General features: G+C 35.1%; 1 protein-coding gene and 1 pseudogene across 1 annotated transcript; both read left to right on the top strand.

The window, feature by feature from the left end:
• The first annotated feature begins 2,392 nt into the window (after positions 1–2,392).
• Positions 2,393–14,234, top strand: LOC146915602 (uncharacterized). Its single transcript, XM_085721389.1, has 3 exons — positions 2,393–3,705; positions 12,933–13,110; positions 13,461–14,234. The coding sequence occupies exons 1-3, from the start codon at positions 2,393–2,395 to the stop codon at positions 14,232–14,234; spliced, it is 2,265 nt and encodes a 754-aa protein (XP_085577515.1).
• A 5,522-nt stretch (positions 14,235–19,756) lies between these two features.
• Positions 19,757–20,959, top strand: LOC146915601 (uncharacterized; annotated as a pseudogene).
• Positions 20,960–23,572: the final 2,613 nt, after the last annotated feature.

The following is a 23,572-nucleotide window of genomic DNA, read 5'->3' as shown; positions in this document are numbered from 1 at the left end:
AATGAAGATTGATGATGGTGAAACCATAACCGTAGAATCAATATATAAAAATGAATTTCTCCCTGCAGTTATGGGAGATATGCACTTCTATTTGGCTGATGAACTGCCACATGAAGCATAGACATCAAACTTCTATGAATTTATAAATGTTTGATTAGATAAATTAGTCTTTGATACCATTAATGTAACACCCTAAACCCAAATTTTAGATTCTGAATTAAATAAATTACTTACGAATGATTTTTGCAGTTGATTTAAATTAAGTATAAAAAATTAATTTTCAATAAAAGGCTTAGGATGCCACATTTCAATCTTTCACAAAATATTTATATGAAGTCATAAATTAAAATATCTTGGAGCAAAAGGAACCAAGGTGTATCAAATTATCTATGATCTAATAGAGAATTGGCTTTCTCTATAAAATAGTTTGTAAAATAGTACTATTGATCCAATAGTTTTACCTACCATAAATTTTTTCAAGACTATATAATATATCATGGACACATTCCTTATCCAATTTGAATCATCGACCGACAATCTACAAAAATTGAACTTTCGTAAACATGCACACACAAATAATGAAGGGATGATTAGTCAAAAAACATGAAAGATAATGCATAAGTAATAAGAACAATGAGTATGCATATATATCGTATAATCACGAATCCACATCTTATAATGCATGGAAATGTGATAAATTTATGACATGGATTAATTTTGACCAATGGTGTTGTGTTCTTACTAGTCCTAAAATGAGATGTTTGGATGCATTGACAAATAGATGCACTTAAACTAGAATCTGAAGCACTTAAGAACATAGTAACCATGTAAAAAGCTTGTGAGAACGTCTCTAATAATGTTATCCTAAAGAAGAACATAAGGCAACCGATCCAACATGGAATTTACTTTGCAACACATGTGATTACCTAATCCAAGGAAAATCAATTTATACTTAAGAAAGGATCATAAAAACCAACAAGTAGGTACACACACGTTATCTGGAAGACATCTCCTCCCATGATATGATACATATGATAATATGCTCAGTCTCCTATGGAGGCTCAAGAAATTACATACACAATTCAAGATGAATGATATATCTTTTAAGACGCATAACATATTCACACCCTCATTGATATATTTCTCCCACACATATACTAATACCTCACGATGCAACACTCTGGGCAATCCACATATAAAAAAATCCGACTTATTGTGGCCACTACTCTCAACACTATGTAAGCGAATTAATATATTTAATTATAATTATAATATTATATTTCTCGTGGAGAACAATTCTTGTATAGTGTTTAACGGCTTTCTTGAATAAGATTCAATATTAAATTCTGTTACATATTCAATATTTTACAATATATTAATGTCGTTGTTGGAATGTCGTTGTTTCCTCTTGATGTATGTCCTTTCTCCTGACTTACCTAAAAAAACAATATATTTTTAGTTAGAATATTTTGTGAAAACGATAATACTATGACTTCTATTATTATTTGCTAAAAAAACCTTAAATTGATGTAATTATAAGCTTCAAAATAAATGAATATCTCAACTAATAGTTAATTAATTCATACATATGCGGTTTAATTGTACTCGTGTCAACGATTATTTGTACCTGTTAATAACTTAATAAACATACTATATTTTGTGGAAAAGGGAAGAAGAAAATGAGTGTGATGTATTTTCTTTTGGTTAGAAATTTTGTTGTTAAATCGAGAATGAAATGTGTGGATATTTTTATGTGTTAATATTTTTTGTGTCTTTAAAAGTGAATAAATAAACTCAAGGCAGTTACAATTTATTTTCATGAATAAACCCATTTTTTCTATAATTTTTTTTTATTTTCCATTGCTAGCTGAAAGTATTTTCGGATACCTCAAATTCAACATATTACCAATTTAATGGATACCCGCATGAACATGTTGTGGACACGAATGTCATATTTGTTCAACTGGAGGTGGTCAATAATAATAATAATAATAATCATGATAATAATAATAATGATAATAATAATAATAATAACAATAATAATAATAATAATAATAATAATAATAATAATAATAATAATAATAATAATAATAATAATAATAATAATAATAATAATAATAATAATAATAATAATAATAATAATAATAATAATAATAATAATATCTACTGTCATCCCTAACCCATAGAGTGATTATGTTCCTTTACTTCTATTAAGAATAACTACCTTAATAATATTTTCGTGTTTATTCGTTTTTTAATTTTATGAAATTTTTTACTTTGCAACTATTGAAATAAGAGAGTAAATCACGTTATCTCCATACCTTTGAAACTTCCGGATTTAATCACATCTTTTTTCTCTGACCTATTTTGTGAGGGGTTGATCTCAGCTGCCATGTTTGACTGGCAGGCTGAGCTGATGGTTCCAGCCCCAATTCCCACTTCTGAGAGGGTTTCCACAACTCACGTACCAAAGGTTCCCTCGCCGGTCTCATTTGCACAGGCACTGATAGGCTCAAATAAGGTTGGATCGAATGACAATTTGCATGTACCTACTATTCGGGGTGAAACACTTGGTATTAAGATCACGCAGGATTTTTATGAACGTGGAATGAATTATTGCAAGACTAATTTGCGGAGACGACTTGTTTTAAACAAGGGAGATAGACCTTATACTACAAAGGACATTGAGTTAAAATTACAGAAGCTTTGGAAGATAGGAGGGGCATGGTGTATGCTTTCTCTAGGAAGAGGATTCTATGAATTCTTTTTCTCTAATGAAACTGATATGCGCACGGTCTGGGCTGCGGGAACAATGAACTTGAAACCGGGTCTTCTTAGGCTTTTTGAGTGGTCGAAGGACTTTAACATGCACACTCAGCGCAACACACATGCACATGTGTGGATTCGTTTTCTTAAACTGCCTCAAGAGTATTGGATGGAGCGGACGCTTCGTGAGATTGCAAGTGTGGTGGGCACTCCTCTCTTGATCGACAATGCAACGACCAAACGTTTGTTCAGTTGCTACGCTTGCATTTTGGTGGACATGGATTTGTCTCGCAAGCTCTTTCACGAAATAGTTGTTGAGAGGGAAGAGTTTGCTTTTGCGTTGGAAGTAGCATATGAATGGTTACCGGATTTTTGCACTCATTGTCAAAGCATAGGGAACGATATGACTGCTTGTCGACGGCTGTACCCTCGGAAGGAAGCAAACTCAGCTAAGGAGAAGATTGCACAAGGGAAGAAACCAGTCCTCGTTACGAAGACAAATTGGATCCCAATCAAAGAAAACTCATCAGGTATTGGTTCTTCCGCTGCCTTTGGAGCAAATAATCATGATGTTGCAACGGAGGCAATTCCTCAACTGATTTTGGAGGTTACTGTTCCTGTTCAGATCATTGACAACCCGACATTTGAAAAAGAAACGGAAACAACAACATTGCACAAGGAAACAACATTTGACCAGACAGAAACTGCACCAAGTGACAGAGAAGAGGAAACCGATACTATGGACAAACAAGTACAAACCACAACTTTGGAGTATGAAATAGATACAAGTCAGCACAAATTTATTGATATAAGTATTCCTCTCCAAATTACCCTCGAAGCGCAGAAGGGGCAGCATTACATGGTGCAACAGCAGCTCATGATCATGAGGATGCTTCTCTTAATATTACAGAAGAATTATCAACATAAATTCCGTCACCGGTGGTAACTGATCCTGTTATTACTAATAATACATTTATCATGCCACTTGAAAATGTTTCTGATGATATTATTAGAAATTGATGAGATCAAGAGCTCATTAAGCATGTGGAAGGAAACATATAAAAAAAATACATGAAAAAATGAATAAAAATATTTTATTCATTTTAATTCCAAGTCAGCATGTTATTTTGCTAATATAATAATTTGGCTGTTAGTGAAATGGCTTATTTTTACTATGAAGTGTTGCACATCAGTTAGAAACAAGGTGAATAGCTCACATGCGTAACTGAAGGGATTGGAAGAATCATTTGAGCACTTAATACCTAGGGCAGCACATGCGTTATATACTTTAATCATTGGTCATTTAAGTGCCTCTCACTACTGAATGCCAATTTCATTCCATTCAGAATAGTTCTATGAGCAGCAACTGTTTTACATTTTAAAGGATGAATGTAACACCCATACTAAACGTACCTAGGAAGTTTAGCATGCGCGTTATCTTTAGTACTGGATTCATAAAATTATTACACATACAATACTTATGAATAAATATTTATACAACAATTTGCATTTGTACAAACAACAACGTAAAACATCTCATCCATACATATAAAAGTACAACCTTGATATCCATGGCATTCTGCAGCGATACGAACGCGCACTTGTTGAAACATCCATCCGGCTTCAAGCTTGCATATCAACATGCTTATCTGAAACAAATAAGGATTGGGATGAGACATAATGTCTTAGTGAGTTCCCCTAATTCCTAGGCTATAGGTAACCTCGGGGGAACCTACGGTCACCACGTGTCTACAATACAACCTGATGGTTGATTATACATGTGTGGTCATGCTTTCCTAGACGGTCGTGCATACTAGATCCGTCGTAGGCTCATCTTAACTTGTTATAGGCTTCACTTCCTATACGTGTCATGGCAGTCAAGGGGAAAACTAAAACCGCATTGCCAAGAGTACGCTCTACGTATCGAGGCCTAAGCATAACATAATCATGGCACGATTCTAAATCGGACGATTAGGGGAAACCTAAGATCGTCTTCGGTATTACATTCCTTACTTGTTCTACACATAACTTGCACTTGTCTAATAGCATCTCGTGCTCTTGTTCTTAAACATAATCGTACATGGAATCATTCTTGCATAATCATAATCATAACGTACATGGTCGTGCATAAGTTCATTCATTATGTTAGCGTTGAACAAACATCATTGTCTTGATTCATTTTACTGAGAGCCCCGGGTGAAGTAACCCCGAGAACAATCCCATACATGACCGATGAAACCTAGCAAGGGTACATCGGACTCCCTCGGTGTCGTGCGGGTCCCTTACGGCTTGAATCGTTCCCCTTGGGTCGAGAACCTCTCGTATCCCCCTGACGTGGATAACAAGAGACACGAACACCTACATCTTGATTACTCAGTGACATGCGGGTCCTTTGCGGCTTGAACCGTTCCCATCATGAGAACCCCTTGTATCCCCCTGGCGTGGATAACAAGAGACATGCCATCTACATATAATAGTCATGGTCTTGTCGTTCATGAAAATTAAACCTATTCATGCTTGCTTGTTTACCTCGGAACCTTGATCGATCCGATTAGCGATAAACTCATACTTGTACATTCTTAACCATAGTGGAGATATTTACTGATCAATCCACGACTAAACATGCTTGCTATATCATTCTTAGTCATGTGCGGAGAGAATATACTTCGCGTCTTACTTTCATAGACATTCATATTCCTATACTTGTCATACTTAGGGATCCATGCAATCTTTCTAGTTCTCGACAACTAAGTCGAGGCTCTACATTCATTCCCTTCCTTAGTTCATCATCTACCCGAGTAAATCGGCTTAAACTCTCATATGCCATCCTTGCCATTCATGTTAAGATTGCCATGATTTTCATTTCAAGAATCATTTGATGTTATGTTCATTACCTAGATGATGTTTTGGGGTTATAAAGTTGTAAAACGTTGAAAGAAAAGCCTCGGAATGCACCACCGACACCACAAAGAGCCAACAGCCAAAAAGCATGCTGGCCAACCCAGAGGGTTTCGCTATTAGCGACCCTGGGGCGAGTTTCTTGGCTAAATTTCACTATTAGCGAAATAATTTCGCTAATAGCGAGTTTCTTCGGGTCTGTGGCGCTGATTTTGCAATTTTGACCCAAAACATGTCAAATTTGATCCTGCAATGCACCATAATCATCCAGCAACATATATTGACTTTAAATAACATATTTCATGGCAAACTAACATGTAATCGACAAGGATTAATCAAAAGAACATTAGGGTTTAAAACCCCTCATTAACTTGAATCAATACTTTTAACATGAAATTTACACAACCAAAGGGTGGTAGACTATCTATGGAACTCACCTAAACATGTTTCTTGCTTTCTTTCAAGTTCCAAGTTCAAACCCTAGATTCCTCTTCATTCTTGATCCTTAGTTTTCCAACCAAACCATGCTTAAATCCATGTTTCCACTTGATTCTTGCTTGTTAAGCCAGCAATTACATGATTTTGAAAGACTTTGATGCCTCAAAGAAGGAAGGATGGGGGCGGCCTAGAGAGAAGGAAGAGAGAAATCCTTTCTCTCAAAACCTAGAGAGAGAAAGTGTTGTGAAGAATGAAGAAAAATGGCCCTTGTTGCCTTTTATTGCCACTTGCAGCTTTTTACCACTTCTCCCTTCGCCTTAGTCGTGTTTAACCTGACACCGATACATAACTCATGCTTTACTGATATTACTTATAAATATCTTCCGTCGTACTTAACATTCTTCATCATACTCGCTTTCCATGAATATCAGTCCTCTGATACATTTAATAGATAAACTTTCCATTAGCTGAAGAGCGGGATATTACATTCTACCCCCTTAAAAAAAATTCGTTCTCAAAATTTAGAAATCACTTAACATTTACCGAGTTCAAAAACATAACATCTTGAAGTAATCCTCATATTGTCGAAATGTATTCTCTTATGTTCTTGGCTTAACTTAAAACATCATGATAAAACTTATCCTTGTCACATGTGTACTAGAGATCTTAGATCCGTATCTTGTCTGCTTAGCATAAACCATTCATATAAATAGCCCATCATTAACTGATACACTCAGAATTTGCCTTTTAACTGAGGTCCTACCGGATTCCAGGTTTGCCCTGCAGTGCTTGATAACATCTAAATCATCTTGTCATGCATTCGCATAGTTCATACATATCTTCCTTGTTGTACATTGAGACACACGTCTCTCACTTACATTACTTATCTTAACGATTCTACGAATCCCTTATCTCTTACAGAGTCTTAAGAAATCTTTTGATCTCATTACCATTCTCATTGCACTCGAATTCATGGGTAACTCATGTAACTTGTCATGGAGAAGTGAAATTCAATAAACTGATACATATGACATCTATCAACCAATATTGTAGCTCATATGCTCTTAAAACTTCCGACTCAGGTCACTTGCATTTGAATACTCTCAACATATACTTGTGCGTCTCATACAACCTTTCGAAAAACTTTGTTGTTCACTACAACATATCTTACTCTTCATAGCATTCGCATACTTTCAAGTGTCGCTTCTTTTTAAATAATAACGATACTTGTTCTAACATATTGCTTTAAGAAGTTTTCTGAACATTGGTATTCGGGTCCTTGGAACGAATACATACATAACTTTTTAAAATAAACTTTGTGTGCAAGTCCCTCAATACCCATCTTAACTTTAGGAGTTTTAAAATCATGGTTCGAAATTATCTTAGCAAGTATCGTGATCACTTAACAAGTTTGACATAAGAGGGTATGAATCTCATCGTGTATAACTCAAGGATCATGTCTCCTTTCATAATAAAATTCTTGAACTTCAAAAGTGAATTCCTTCCTTTTCTTTCATAACTTACATGCATGTGTCCGATATACATTTCTACATAACATAATTCATATAGGATCCTTATCTCACATGACGACATTTCATTTCCTTGTTCCAAGAACAATAGACTTGAATCTTCGAAACATCATATTCGGGTAATGCTCAATTGTTGTTACCTTCTCCCGTATAGCACTTTTCTTCGGACACCGGTTATCACACTTGATGATTCGACCATTACTTTGAGTCACGAAAAGGAACCTTTCGAATCTTACATGCTTTTTTTCTTATCATAACACATACTCTTCATTTGTTGTGACTCCAACCTTTCCTATCTTACTTAGACGAAGATACATCCTTATACTTTTACTGTATCCTTCACTGGCCGTATCGGTCTCATTACTTATTCAACGTTTCGAGAACTCCTCGCTTGTCCCATAATGCTTCTTAAGAAGATTCTTACTTTCAAGTTCCATGGCTACTCTCCAAAACTTTATCTATTAACTTTCGTTGCGCCTCTCTGATTCCCACCGGTTGGCTTTAACCAATACTCTAATCCATTGAGACGACTGAAACTTCACATATGAGCATCATCTTCTTGAACCCTTGTCAAGACGTTTCATGTGGCAACCAATGCCGTAAGCTTGCACTTTTATTGCCTTGTAAGACTAAATCTTACGATAGACTTAACATATTACCTTATTACTTGGGGATAGACCTTACATTCTTGCTAGTTGGGTTACCTCATGACATATACTTATCATACTTAACTCGTTTCCGAGCAAATCTTGAATTCCCATAGTAGACTCATCATATATTCATACATGCTTTTCTTGAACATCCAGCATTGCATCTTCGTATCCTCGCATATTATGTTTTGCGTAATCATACTATTGCTTGCTCGTTAATTTCTTTAAGAAAATTTTATAAATTAACACACGGATCGTTGGCGTTGATATTTCTTCATCATATACATAAAAACATATTGAATCTGGGTCCTAGTCGTTACCATAAAATTCACGGAACGAGTTAGTAACACAACTGTGCCATCAAACCTTGTTCTAGGTGAATTTAATTTACTCTATGCGAGTCATGACCGATCGGTACCTACAGAATTCCATTCAAATTTCATAAACGTCAACCCCAATCACCCGTATGTGTATACCTTACTAAGGCCATGTAAAATTTTTGTTTCATCATCATGACGAGCTTTAGCAAATAAATTTTAGCAAAACATAGGTTCGAAAAATACTCATAACTTCATAAAATCCGGAAACCTTGCAATTTCTCATAACTCTTTACCACTTAATTTTCCACCTCATGCCTTCACATCCACTTCATCCATCCCATAAGCCGGAACTTTACAACTCTTGGCCTAAGCTCTTCTTTAGCTCTTGTCACGTTAACTTCTAAGGTTACCTTGAACTGGATTGATTCCGTTAATGATTGTCCATGCATTTTCTTCTTTAGAAATCATAGGATGTAATGTGCATTCGATATTTGATGTTATAAAGAGTGTTTGTTGCGAAAAAGGTTATGAAAACAACCCCGCAATAGCTACTACTGACCCTAGAGACGAACTGACAATTTTCGAAAAAATTGAAAATTTTGCCCCAGGTTCGCTATCAGCGAAATCCTCTGGAGTAATTTCTCTAATAGCAAAAATTTCGCTATTGGCGAGTTTCTTCAGCTCAGTTTTCCAGAAAACATAATTTGCATAAAAATCTTATTTCTCAAGTAATCCAATGCACATCATTTATTCCGATCATCATAAAAATAGTTCATATCTTTGCATGACAACCGTTAACAACAATCGTTACAATTCCCGACACATCAAAAGCTAACGCCTTAATCATATTATCATTACTATAAATCTTCCACATAAGACCTTAACTTCGTCCGCTACGTACAGCTTAACTTGTTTCTCTGTCGACTCAGTCAACATTCCAAACATTAGAACCTAGTCCACTCTAGACATTCATATCTTTGGCTTCATTCACATATCTTTATCCCTAAGAGCTTACTGATTTCATTAATGCTCAACTATACCAGAGCACTACATCTTACTCTTAACTTACTTGTGCTCCCGGAGGAAACAACCTTTGACTGCCCAGTCCACCGGCCACCTTCTGGCATGATTAACTCCTTACCTTTACTTGCTCTGAGTTCACACTTCTCAATTCATCTTCACCACATACTTCGTTCCTCCTGGGTCCTATTCAGCTCTCAGGCATCCATTTTAACCGTCGAGTGCTAAATTGAGTTGATCAGGCTCGACTAACCACGACAGTTAAAACATTTACCGGGAACTCAATGGTCCCACTACCTTAGTTGTAATTTAATGACCCATGGCACGATCTGAATCGACCTGCTCTGATACCAAATGTAACACCCATACTAAACGTACCTAGGACGTTTAGCATGCACGTTATCTTTAGTACTGGATTCATAAAATTATTACAACATACAATACTTATGAATAAATATGTATACAACAATTTGCGTTTGTACAAACAACAACGTAAAACATCTCATCCATACATATAAAAGTACATCCTTGATATACATGGCATCCTGCAGCGATACGAACGCGCACTTGTTGAAACATCCATTCGGCTTCAAGCTTGCATATCAACCTGCTTATCTAAAACAAATAAGGATTGGGATGAGACATAATGTCTCAGTGTGTTCCCCTAATTCCTAGGCTATAGGTAACCTCGGGGAAACCTACGGTCACCACGTGTCTACAACACAACGTGACGGTTGATTATACGTGTGTGGTCATGCTTTCCTAGACGGTCATGCATACTAGATCCGTCGTAGGCTCATCTTAACTTGTTATAGGCTTCACTTCCTATACGTGTCATGGCAGTCAAGGGGAAAATTAAAACTGCATTGCCAAGAGTACGCTCTACGTATCGAGGCCTAAACATAACATAATCATTGCACAATTCTAAACCAGACGATTAGGGGAAACGTAATATCGTCTTCAGTATTACATTCCTTACTTGTTCTATACATAACTTGCACTTGTCTAATAGCATCTCGTGCTCTTGTTCTTAAACATAATCGTACATGGAATCATTCTTGCATAATCATAATCATAACGTACATGGTCGTGCATAAGTTCATTCATTATGTTAGCGTTGAACAAACATCATTATGTTGATTCATTTTAGGGAGAGCCCCGGGTGGAGTAACCCCGAGAACAATCCCATACATGACCGATGAAAGCTAGCAAGGGTACATCGGACTCCCTCGGTGTCGTGCGGGTCCGTTACCGCTTGAATCGTTCCCCTTGGTTCGAGAACCTCTCATATCCCCCTGACGTGGATAACAAGAGACACGAACACCTACATCTTGATTACTCAGTGACATGCGGGTCCTTTGTGGTTTGAACCGTTCTCATCATGAGAACCCCTTGTATCACCCTGGCGTGGATAACAAGAGACATGCCACCTACATATAATAGTCATGGTCTTGTCGTTCATGAAAATTAAACCTATTCATGCTTGCTTGTTTACCTCGGAACCTTGATCGATCCGATTAGCGATAAACTCATACTTGTACATTCATAAACATAGTGGAGAGATTAACTAATCAATCCACGGCTTAACATGCTTGCTATATCATTCTTAGTCAAGTGTGGAGAGAATATACTTCGCGTCTTACTTTCATAGACATTCATATTCCTATACTTGTCATACTTAGGGATCCATGCAATCTTTCTAGTTCTCGACAACTAAGTCGAGGCTCTACATACATTCCCTTCCTTAGTTCATCATCTACCCGAGTAAATCGGCTTAAACTCTCATATGCCATCCTTCCCATTCATGTTAAGATTGCCATGATTTTCATTTCAAGAATCATTTGATGTTATGTGCATTACCTAGATGATGTTTTGGGGTTATAAAGTTGTAAAACGTTGAAAGAAAAGCTTTGGAATGCACCACCGACCCCACAAAGAGCCAAAAACCAAAAAACATGTTGGCCAACCCATAGGGTTTTGCTATTAGCGACCCTGGGGCGAGTTTCTTGGCTAAATTTAGCTATTAGCGAAATAATTTGGCTAATAGCGAGTTTCTTCGGGTCTGTGGTGCTGATTTTGCAATTTTGACCCAAAACTCGTCAAATTCGATCCTGCAATGCACCATAATCATCCAGCAACATATATTGACTTTAAATAACATATTTCATGGCTAACTAACATGTAATCGACAAGAATTAATCAAAAGAACATTAGGGTTTAAAACCCCTCATTAACTTGAATCAATACTTTTAACATGAAATATACACAACCAAAGGGTGGTAGACTATCTATGGAACTCACCTAAACATGTTTCTTGCTTTCTTTCAAGTTCCAAGTTCAAACCCTAGATTCCTCTTCATTCTTGATCCTTAGTTTTCCAACCAAACCATGCTTAAATCCATGCTTCCACTTGATTCTTGCTTGTTAAGCCACCAATTACATGATTTTGAAAGACTTTAATTTCTCAAAGAAGGAAGGATGGGGGCGGCCTAGAGAGAAGGAAGAGAGAAATCCTTTCTCTCAAAACCTAGAGAGAGAAAGTGTTGTGAAGAATGAAGAAAAATGGCCCTTGTGGCCTTTTATAGCCACTTGCGGCTTTTTACCACTTCGCCCTTCACCTTAGTCGTGTTTAACCTGACACCGATACATAACTCATGCTTTACTGATATTACTTATAAATATCTTCCGTCGTACTTAACATTCTTCATCATACTCGCTTTCCATGAATATCAGTCCTCTGATACATTTAACAGATAAACTTTCTATTAGCTGAAGAGCGGGATATTACAATGCAGCTTGATAGTCATTTCATTTAAGGGAGGCAGCCTGTAATGGTTCTAGAATTTTGAGCAGCTTTCATCAATTGGAAATGAAGATAATATGCAACTCACACTAATTTCCAAAGAACAATTTTAGTGTTTTATTTTTAGAATAATTGTAAGGCTAGTATGTCATTTATTTCTTTTCTTTAGAATAATATTAGGTGTATTTTAATTTATTAGTGTCCTTTGAGTTCATTAGAGCAAGAGCTCTATAAATTGTAAGTTTCATTATGAAATAGAAAAAGTTGAATTTGGTAAAATTTTACACATATGTGTTGTGAGAGCTTTGTCTTTTTTTTTTTTGGTTCTGGATTGAACCAAGTTTATCGAATCTTATCAATGGCTTCCTTACCATTGTGGCGATTCTTCATAGCTTAGCATTCCTTCTTGGATTGGAAGTGAGTGTGACGCCTTCTTTACCATTCCTTTCCCCAAAATCCATATTTTTATTTTACTTTTTATTCCTATACGAATTCTGTCCTTTATCAGAAATGATGTAGAATATCATGAGCATATTTTGTCCCCCGTCCGTGATAAAACATTAGATGTCAGTAGCATTGTGGCACCTGAGGGTGTTCCAATACATCCGGTAGTACATAATGACTTGAACTTTATGCAAGATTGGTTGTCAAAAGCTGCGGTGAATGAAGAGGTACCTTTTACCGAGGTAGTTTCAAAGTCACAGAAAAAGAAAAGATTAAATATGCAAAAGGTTCCACCAAAAACCCGATCCAGGGGTCCACTACCACCGTTTAAATGAATATTATTTATTGGAATATCCGGGGAATCGGTAACAATGATTCCCGTCTTGCGTTTGCTGATATGTGTCGATTGCATAATCCGTCGTTGGTTTTTATTTCGAAACTTATGGCGGAGTATGATTCTGTTCCTAATTGGTTTTGGAGAAATATACATGTTTCTCATTACTGTCTGAATAACAGGGATCCTCTCATTCCTAACCTGTGGGCTGTGTGGGGTTAAGACTATGTTTATAGTGTGATTTTTGTCTCTTCTCAGTGTCTGGTTCTGGAGTATATTTGCAAAGGAACTAGATTATATATTGCTGGAATTTATGCTAGTACTTCTTACCTTCTACGGAGAAATCTTTGGGCAAATTTGACTAGGCTTCAAAACTCTTTGATTGGTCCGTGGATTTTTTTGGGTGATTTCAACGCGGTTCTTGGTGCTCATGAAAAAAGGGGCCGTCGTTTACCTCCTTCGTTATCTTGCAATGACTTCATGTCGTGGACTAATGCTAATTTGTTAATGCATTTGAATACTAATCGGGTGCAGTATACTTGGAATAATGGCAGGTTGGACACCAATTTTGTTTTCCTCCGACTCGACCGTGCTATTTGTAATGAAGCTTGGACAGACTTTTGGGGCATTACTTCTTGCACAGCTCTTTTGCGATCTCACTCTGATCATCATCCTTTATTACTTCATTTGGATTTCTCATTAATTCGGAGAACAACATCCTTCAAATTTTTTAAGACTTGGACCATGCATGAGGAATGTCGACCGTTACTCTTGAAAATATGGAAAAAAGAGGTTGTTGGAAGCGGAATGCATAAGCTTCAGACAAAGTTGCTTCGTGTCAAGGATGCTTTCAAAGTTTGGAATAGGTTAGTTTTTGGTAATGTCCAAAGACAAGTGCAACTCGCATCGGATGAGGTTTTGTGTAGTCAAAATCTTATTGACGCTTCGGGAATTGATGCAAACCTTCATAATTTAGAATTACAGGCTCAGATGACTTTAACTAGAGCAATGAATTGTAAAGATCAGTTTTAGTGTGAAAAGGCGAGAAACCAAAGCTTTATTCATGGTGACCGTAATACAGCATACTTCCACCGTATGTCGCGTATTAAAACCGCAGCTAAACCTATATCACTTTTAATGGATGGTCAATTGCGCATCACAGATCAGAGGGAAATGGAGAATCATGTTGTGAATTATTTTCAAGATATTTTTGGCACTCTAAATAAATGTGTTACTAATGATTTGGTTGAGAGAGCGATCCCACCAATGGTTACTGATGATGATGATAATATGTTGACGGGCATGCCTTTAACTGATGAGATAAAAAAGGCAGTGTTTGATATGAATGAAGATGGCGCCCCAGGTCCTGACGGATTTGGGGGACATTTTTATCAACACTTTTGGGATATCGTGGCAGCCGACGTGGTGAGTTTTTTTTTGGTTACAAAGGGAAAAGAAACGGAAAAAAAAAGAAAACAGAAAACAGAAAAGAAAAAAGAACTGAGGCTAGCTAGCCCCTAGGGAAGAGATTTCCCCAAGCATCATCTTTAATTAGTTGAATCATCCCATCAGGAGGTGAGACATGAATCGTCAACACAGAGTCCGAAGCTGCTCCCAACTTTGCAAGAAAATCTGCGCAGTAATTTCCCTCACGGAGAATGTGAAAAACTGAAGCCTTGCTGGTAATGATGAGGTCCTTTATGTCTTGAATGAGAGTGGCATAGACATGAAACTTCATGGAAGGGCCGTTGATAAGGCTAACAGAGTGGAGAGAATCGGAGTAGCACACGAAATCGACCAACAACGGAGTAGCACATGAATCAGAGTGGCATAGAAATGAAACTTCATGGAAGGGCCGTTGCTGGTAATTATGGAATGACAATCGACCAAAATTCTTGACGAGGTAATCTTTCTCATCTGATCAAGAAACAGTCGAACACTCATTTGCCGAGCTTAAAGCATTTTCAACCGGCGGACCTGTCCGGCTATGAAAGAAAAATATACGAAGAAATAGAGAGTACGCCCCAACGCACTCTCGTCCAAATTCTCTTCATCATTATAGCTACCAAAGACACATGGTTCCCGGATGCAGGGCGTTCTCACACGCCTCAAACGACTCGACTCTCAAAAAATGACCTTCTCTTTCTTGACGACTTACGAGCAGCAATCACGCCCATCCTTAATTCATCACACTTCTTCAAGAGCAACGACTTGGGGGGCTACAGTTCTGGATTGGCCAAAAGGAGTTTTGACCCAATTACTTGGGCCCAATACTATTCAAAGCCCAAACATCACGTTTGGCAAATTTACTTGCGACACACCCCTTCCCAGCGAGGGGGTGCACGAAGCGAGCGAGACCTGTTCAAACGAACCACAACGTCTCTCTGCACGTTCCCGCAATAAACTCTCCGGTGGTTACACTTCCCACGATTTCGTAACCGCCAGAGCCTGGTGTGCCATTACAACGGCTCTGCAGCCCTCCACCTTGTTGAACAAGTGACTTCAAACACACAAGAGGGGGGTGAATTGTGATCTTTTAAAAACGATTTAAAATAAGCACTTAAAAAATTGTTTAACCAAATAAAATAAAGTGCTTATAAAAGTTTTTAATAAAGATGAAAACTTGAGATATTGGGCTAGAATAAATAACAAATAAAGCAAGAGAGATAAAGGGATAAGAGAAAAGGCACAAGAAGTTTATACTAGTTCGGCCTAAAACAACAAGGCCTAGTCTAGTCCCCAAGGAAAAGCCCCTTGAGATTTGCACTGCTCAAGCTTTTAATTAGGATAAGCCGGTAACCTTTACAAATAACGAGCACTCTCCAAACAAAACAATCCTTTGTAGAAGAGTCTCTAAAACCAAGAGATATCACCTCTCTTGAAACCTTGGGATCGCACCCAATACAAATAAGAGTTACAATAATTAAATAATATACCAAATGTGTAGATATAACAAATTGAAGCATAAGAACTACAAGATAAACTATGTAGTATAAAAGAGCTCTCAAGATAATAAATTAGCAAGTGTAAAAATAATGAGAGTGATGAATAATATTTTTGACAATGTTTAATGCAAATATAAGTTGTTAAAATGAGCTAACACAAAAGCTCTATTTATAATGACAAACGGGAATGATGAATTAAATAAAATACTAGCCGTTTGTATGCAAATGCCAACAGTATTAAATCATTGATTTAATTCCAACGGTCACTAAAACAAAATTTACTTTATGCAGCCTTAATTGAGAAAAAAAAGAGACGTTGGAAAAAATATGATTTAGGCAATGAAAAAAATCTCCTTTTTAAAGAAAGCATGAAAGGCCAACGTTAACCAAAAGTGTTTTAATGCCAATGGTGTAATCAATTGATTAAAGAAATTAAAAGCTATTTGGCTCAATTGAAACACGGTCAACTTGTACCAAATCAAATGCATATTAAAGTGATTTCAAATGTCAAAATATAGTTATACATTTTTCATAATAAATTATGGCTTTTCATGAAAAATATTTTCATGCAAAATCACTTTTAAATAAAAACCATTGTGAGTGTGTGATTTATTTTCATGAGAGCATTTTCTACTACTTACATAAAAGTCCTAATACAAATAAAAATAAAACAAAGACTTGAAAGCTTGAATCTTCTTTTCCGCTTTTTGCATCTTTGTTCTTCTAGGACTTCTTTTGTCAATCATCAAAACCAAAGTGTTCCTGTCAAGGCATATATTCACATTCTCCCCCTTTTTGATGATGACAAACATCTCATGGAGTGATTTGCTCAATGAAAGGGTTAGATCAATAATAATCAATAATAAAATATATGACAGAGATAAGCGCAGATTTAGCTCCCCCTCACTATATGCAAATAATTAAAATTCACTCCCCCTGAAACATGCAAATCACATAACTCTCCCCCTTTTGGCATTATCAAAAAGCGGGAAAGAAACAATCATGGCAAGGCATATATTTAGGAAAATAAAAAAAATTAAGTGAAAAATGTAAACCATTTTTGCTTCTCTTGAATATTCAATTTCTTTTTGGATAACAGCTTTTGTCACCACATGATGCATAACTACTCTCTTGATGTTATTAAGGAGAACTTCTTTTTCTCCCCACTTTCATGTGCTTTGAATAGCCTCGATAATTGTACCAATTTTAGTTCTTGGCCTTCAAGCACACCTACAAAACAAAATCAAATTTTCGCTTTTGGTACCCAAAACATTTTGGGTCCTTGAGAGTTAGCATTAGGCAAAGTGCCCTTTGGAATCCACTTCCATTTACCATTCATATCATTGTTCTTTCTTAAATTACAAATAGAGGATATATGACCTTCTCTTCCACAATAAAAACATTTAACAAAAGGAGAACTTGATGTTTTGTTTGGACGAAAAAATTTTCTAAAAAGTTTTTCATGATTTTTTGGATGATAGCCCAAACCGGCTTTATTATAAGTTCCCTTTTGATTCGTCAAAATGATGTTCAAGTTTTCTCTTCCCATTGTGAATTTTGCAAGTGTGTTTTGCAAATCCTCAATTTCAATTTTCAAAATATTGCAATCATCACACTTTAAAATATTTTCCTTTTTATTTTCACAAGAGGTACAAGAAGAAACTTCACTTACAAAAACTTGTTTCTCTTTAAGAATTTCTATTTCATTATTTAAAATATCAACTTTTGATTCAAGAGTAGAAATATTTTTCTTAGACGAAGAAACAATTTTTCTAAGCTTATTTGACTCATCATTTAATTCTTTACAAATAGTAAATAACTCATCATAAGTTAAATCATATTCAGATTCAATAGAATTTACCTCATCTTCGTCATGGTTTGCCATGAAACATGAATATGCTACTTCATTTTCTCATTCATTGGATGAGTTTGTGTCTTTGTCATCCCAAGCGATGTAAGCCCTTTTTCCTTTTGTATATCTTTTTTGACTTAAAGGACAACTGGATTTTATGTGACCCTTTTCACCACACTTATAGCATTTTGGATTGAAGGAAGTTCTTTCATTGTTCCTACCTTTGAGTGCAAGACCATTCTTCTTCTTTTCACCTTATTCACTTTCAACAAGTCGATTCAATTCAAGCTCATATTCTTGCAATTTTCCAAACAAAGTTTCCATAGACATAAAAGATAAATCTTTAGATTCACAAATAGTTGTCACTTTCGGTAGCCAACTTCGACTCAAACATCTAATAACTTTATTAATTAAATCTTCATTATCGAAAGATTTTCCAAGAGCTTTGAGATGATTTATGATATGGATAAATCGTTTTTGCATATCTTTAATATTTTCTCCCGATTCCATCCTAAATAATTCATACTCACGAGTTAATGTGTTCATTCGAGCCCTTTTGACCTCGGTAGTACCTTCATGGGTCAATTTAAGGGTGTCCCACATTTCTTTGGCGGTTGTACAATTTGATACACGATAGAATTCATCAATGCTTAATGAAGCGGTGATAATGTTCTTAGCTTTCAAATTGTATTGAACATTGTTATTTTCATTTTTGGTCCAAATGGATCTTGGTTTATTCTCCACAACATTATTGACTAAATGAGTGGGAATAAATGGACCATTTTCTATAGCATCCCAAATATCACAATCAATTCCCTCAATGAAAATTTTCATTCTCTCTTTCCAATAACCATACCCTTCACCATTGAAAGATGGGGGACAATTTATGGAATTGTTGTTTGAAGTCATCTTGCCTCTTGAGACGATTAGTCCTTAACAAAATTTCAAGCTCTGATGCCACTTGTTGAACACACCTCTATATATAGGGGACTCATTGCAATCCCCAAGGTAGAATCTAACTCTCCCTCTAAGCCCTCATTCTATGATCTCTACTTACTTGAGCATCGGAGTGTCTGTAGGTACACACCCCCCTTTGTTCCAAGAAGCTCTCTTGACGCATTCTACCACCACGCAAACCACCACATTTAAAGCACCGACAATCACCTTCTGATCAGGTACGATCAGGTATGGATCATTTTTTTTTCAAATGAAAAATATAACAACCAATATCTTTAACTAATTAATATTGTTAAGTAAAATATTTTGTTGAGATGTATTCAAAATAAACTTTTTATTTCCAAAAATAGCATGATAAAAGGAATTTTCTAAATGACTTGCATTTTTAGATTTTCAGATAAATTCTTAACGACTTTTTTGTTGTTAAACTACTTAACAATATATTAAAACACCTCAGACACCTAAAAATGGGAGTCAGCATATGTTTTGGGATTGTTAAAAAAAGTATGAAACATGCAATATCTACACGTCAAAGTTATGCCAATATTTTAGATTTCAACTATAAAAGAAGGCAACATGCAAGATCTCCACATCTTCACAAAATTGAATTCTACAAGTTTTTAACTTCAATTCCAAGGAATTCAAGAAGGAAAAAATATTCGCTACGGTATTTTCGTTTATTAATTTACAGAAAATAATAACAATAGAAGCATTAACCATAACTAATGATGTAACAATAATCATTTGTGTGCAGGTAAACATGAGATTAATCTCTAAATCGTTTATTTTCTCTTTATCAATTTGCGGTTGAAATAGGTAACCCTGCAGATATTACAGAAGGGTGGGAAGAGCAATGGTTGTTGGGTCTGCTGGTCATTGATACACGAGGAGCTGAAAATAAGAAAATTTGTATTCAATGTAGGTGTGACCAGTTTAATCTCCCTGCAAATTTTTATGATGTGACAGTTGGATTCCATGGAAAAGTGACTCCCGAATATAAAGCAGGAGTCCTTTGTTGCCAAGATAAGTTTCAGTGCAAAATGATAAAGGGATTTCAAGCACCAAGGAGAAATCTTGCCATAAGGTACAACATAACCTGGGTTAACTGGGACCAACACCAAATTCCAGTTAGATTTTATGTACTTGACGTCACTGATCAGGTAACAAAAAATGGTTCTGAAACAATCCACGATTGTCAGGTAAGTAAATAATTTAAATTTTTTGTTTTGTTTTTTGCGGTTAATTAAATTATGTCGTGACCAATATGTGGCTTAAGCGATTGGGTTCGAAAACCTTAGTAGGAGGCTCATTAAAACTCTATTTACTATCATAGAATACTAAAAACTATCATTTGCATGTAAAAACAAAAGAAGATAATTTCTTAAACATGAAAATAGTTTTTTTTTTATTACTTTGCAAGTTAGAAACAAGTGATCCACAAAGATTTCTAAATTTATTACAGGCAGAGTTTACTATTTCAAAAAATAATAGTACAAACCTTTTCCACGTTCAAAAAGCAAGCATCCCAATGAAGAGAGGTGGTTATCTTATCTACGCCTCTGGTCATGCGCATACAGGTGTTATTAATGCAACATTATACGAATAGGTAAAGTTTAATATTATTCATTTGACTAAATTTTGTTAAATTTGGTTATGTTTTCTCAATGTATTTCTTAAACGATAATAAATTTTCTTGATTCCATATATAGTTAAATTAATCTTGTGATAATGCTTTATTAATTTTTTCTTTTACATTAATTAATTAGGATGGAAGGACTCTGTGTACATCGACACCAACATATGGAACGGGAAAAGAAGTCGGGAATGAGGAAGGTTACCTTGTAGGAATGTTTGTATGTTATCCAAAACTAGGTTCAATGAAGATTAATGATGGTGAAACTGTGACTGTAGAATCAATATATAAAAATGAATTTCTCCCTGCAGTTATGGGAGATATGCACTTCTATTTGGCTGATGAACTGCCACATGAAGCATAGACATCAAACTTCTATGAATTTATAAATGTTTGATTCGATAAATTAGTCTTTGATACCATTAATGTAACACCCTAAACCCAAATTTTAGATTCCGAATAAAATAAATTATTTATGAATGATTTTTGCAGTTGATTTAAATTAAGTATAAAAAATTAATTTTCAATAAAAGGCTTAGGATGCCACATTTCCATCTTTTCAAAATATTTATATGAAGTCTTAAATTAAAATATCTTGGAGCGAAGGGAACCAAGGTTTATCAAATTATCTATGATCTAATAGACAATTGGCTTTCTCTCTAAGATAGTTTGTAAAATAATACTATTGATCCAATAGTTTTACCTACCATAAAATTGTTCAAGACTATATAATATACCATGGACACATTCCTTACCCAATTTGAATCATCGACCGACAATCTACAAAAATTGTACTTTTGTAAACATGCACACACATAATGAAGGGGTGATTAGTCAAAAAAACATGAAAGATAATACATAAGTAATAAGAACAATGAGTATGCATATATATCGTATAATCACGAATCCACATCTTATAATGCATGGAAATGTGATAAATTTATGAAATAGATTAATTTTGACCAATGGTGTTGTGTTCTTACTAGTCCTAAAATGAGATGTTTGGATGCATTGACAAATAGATGCACTTAAACTTGAATCTGAAACACTTAAGAACATAGTAACCATGTAAAAGGCTTGTGAGAACGTCCCTAATAATGTTATCCTAGAGAAGAACATAAGGCAACCGATCCAACATGGAATTTACGTTGCAAGACATAGAACACATGTGATTACCTAATCCTAGGAAAATCAATTTATATTTAAGAAATGAACATAAAAATCAATAAATAGGTACACACAAGTTATCTGGAAGACATCTCCTCCCATGATATGACACAGATGATAATATGTTCAGTCTCTTATGGAGGCTCAAGCAATTACATACACAATTCAAGATGAATGATATATTTTTTAAGACGCATAACATATTCACACCCTCATTGATATATTTCTCTCACACATATACTAATACCTCACGATGCAACACTCAGGGCAATCCACATATAAAAAAATCCGACTTATTGTGGCCACTACTCTCAACACTATGTAAGAGAGTTAGTATATTTAATTATAATTATAATATTATATTTCTCCTGGAGAACAATTCTTGTATAGTGTTTAACGGCTTTCTTGAATAAGATTCAATGTTAAATTCTGTTAAATATTCAATATTTTACAATATATTGATGTCGTTGTTGGAATGTCGTTGTTTCCTCATGTTGTCTGTCCTTTCTCCTAGCTTACCTAAAAAAACAATATATTTTTAGTTAGAATATTTTGTGAAAACGATAATACTATGACTTCTGTTATTATTTGCTAAAAAAAACCTTACATTGATGTAATTATAAGCTTCAAAATAAATGAATATCTCAACTAATGGTTAATTAGTTGATACATATGCGGTTTAATTGTACTTGTGTCAGCGATTATTTGAACCTGTTAATAAATTAATAAACATACTATATTTTGTGGAAAAAGGAAGAAGAAAATGAGTGTGATGTATTTTGTTTTGGTTAGAAATTTTGTCGTTAAATCGAGAATGAAATGTGTGAATATTTTTATGTGTTAATATTTTTTATGTCTTTAAAAATGACTAAATAAACTCAAGGCAATTACAATTTATTTTTATAAATAAACCCAATATTTCTATAAAAAAATTTATATTTTCCATTGATAGCTGAAAGTATTTTCGAATACCTTAAATTCCACGTATTACCAATTTAATGGATACCCGCATGAACATGTCGTGGACACGAATATCATATTTGTTCAACTGGAGGAGGTCAGTAATAATAATATCTACTGTCATCCCTAACCCAGAGAGTGATTATGTTCCTTTACTTCTATTAAGAAGAACTACCTTAATAATCTTTTCGTGTTTATTTGTTTTTTAATTTTATGAAATTTTTTACTTTGAAACTATTGAAATAAGAGAGTAAGATGAAAATATAATCCTTTAAATCAATTTTGACTGCAATCTCTGCCAAGTAGACTCACTAAGGTTTTGTTTAATTATGGTAAAAGTATCATTAGTACTTGCATCAGTTGTTGTATACATATTTTTATTAAAAAAATAAAATATAATAACTATTATCACTAAGAAATTTTTGTTTTTAGAAAATCATATTCCCTGATTTTTTGTTGTTGAAATTTTAGTGTATTATTAAAACTTATAAAGGTCCTCGTGAGCTTAGCTCAGTGGTATGGACAATGCATAATATATGCAAGGTCTAGGGTTTAAATCCCGGTCACTACAAAAAAAACATATAAAGTAATATCTCATATATGTAAAATATAAAAATAATATAAAATTCTCTTGAATTTTATTTGCAATGATAATTGATAGGCTTAATTGATCATCCGGTCCCTTAACTTAATTCTTTTTTTCAAAATGGTCCCATAACTTTAAAATGTCTCAATTTGGTCCCTTAGCTCTACGGCCGTCAATCAATTTAGTCCTCTCCGTTAATTTTTTGGCTAAAATCGTTAACCTTTGCCACATGTCACTTAGGATGGGTGATCAAGGGTTGGATTTGAAATG

The sequence above is a fragment of the Medicago sativa genome, chromosome 6 (genome assembly GCF_051527215.1).
Source record: "Medicago sativa cultivar Bolivia chromosome 6, Bolivia_mono, whole genome shotgun sequence".
Lineage (NCBI taxonomy): Eukaryota > Viridiplantae > Streptophyta > Magnoliopsida > Fabales > Fabaceae > Medicago > Medicago sativa.
This window is presented reverse-complemented; position numbering and strand designations above follow the sequence as displayed.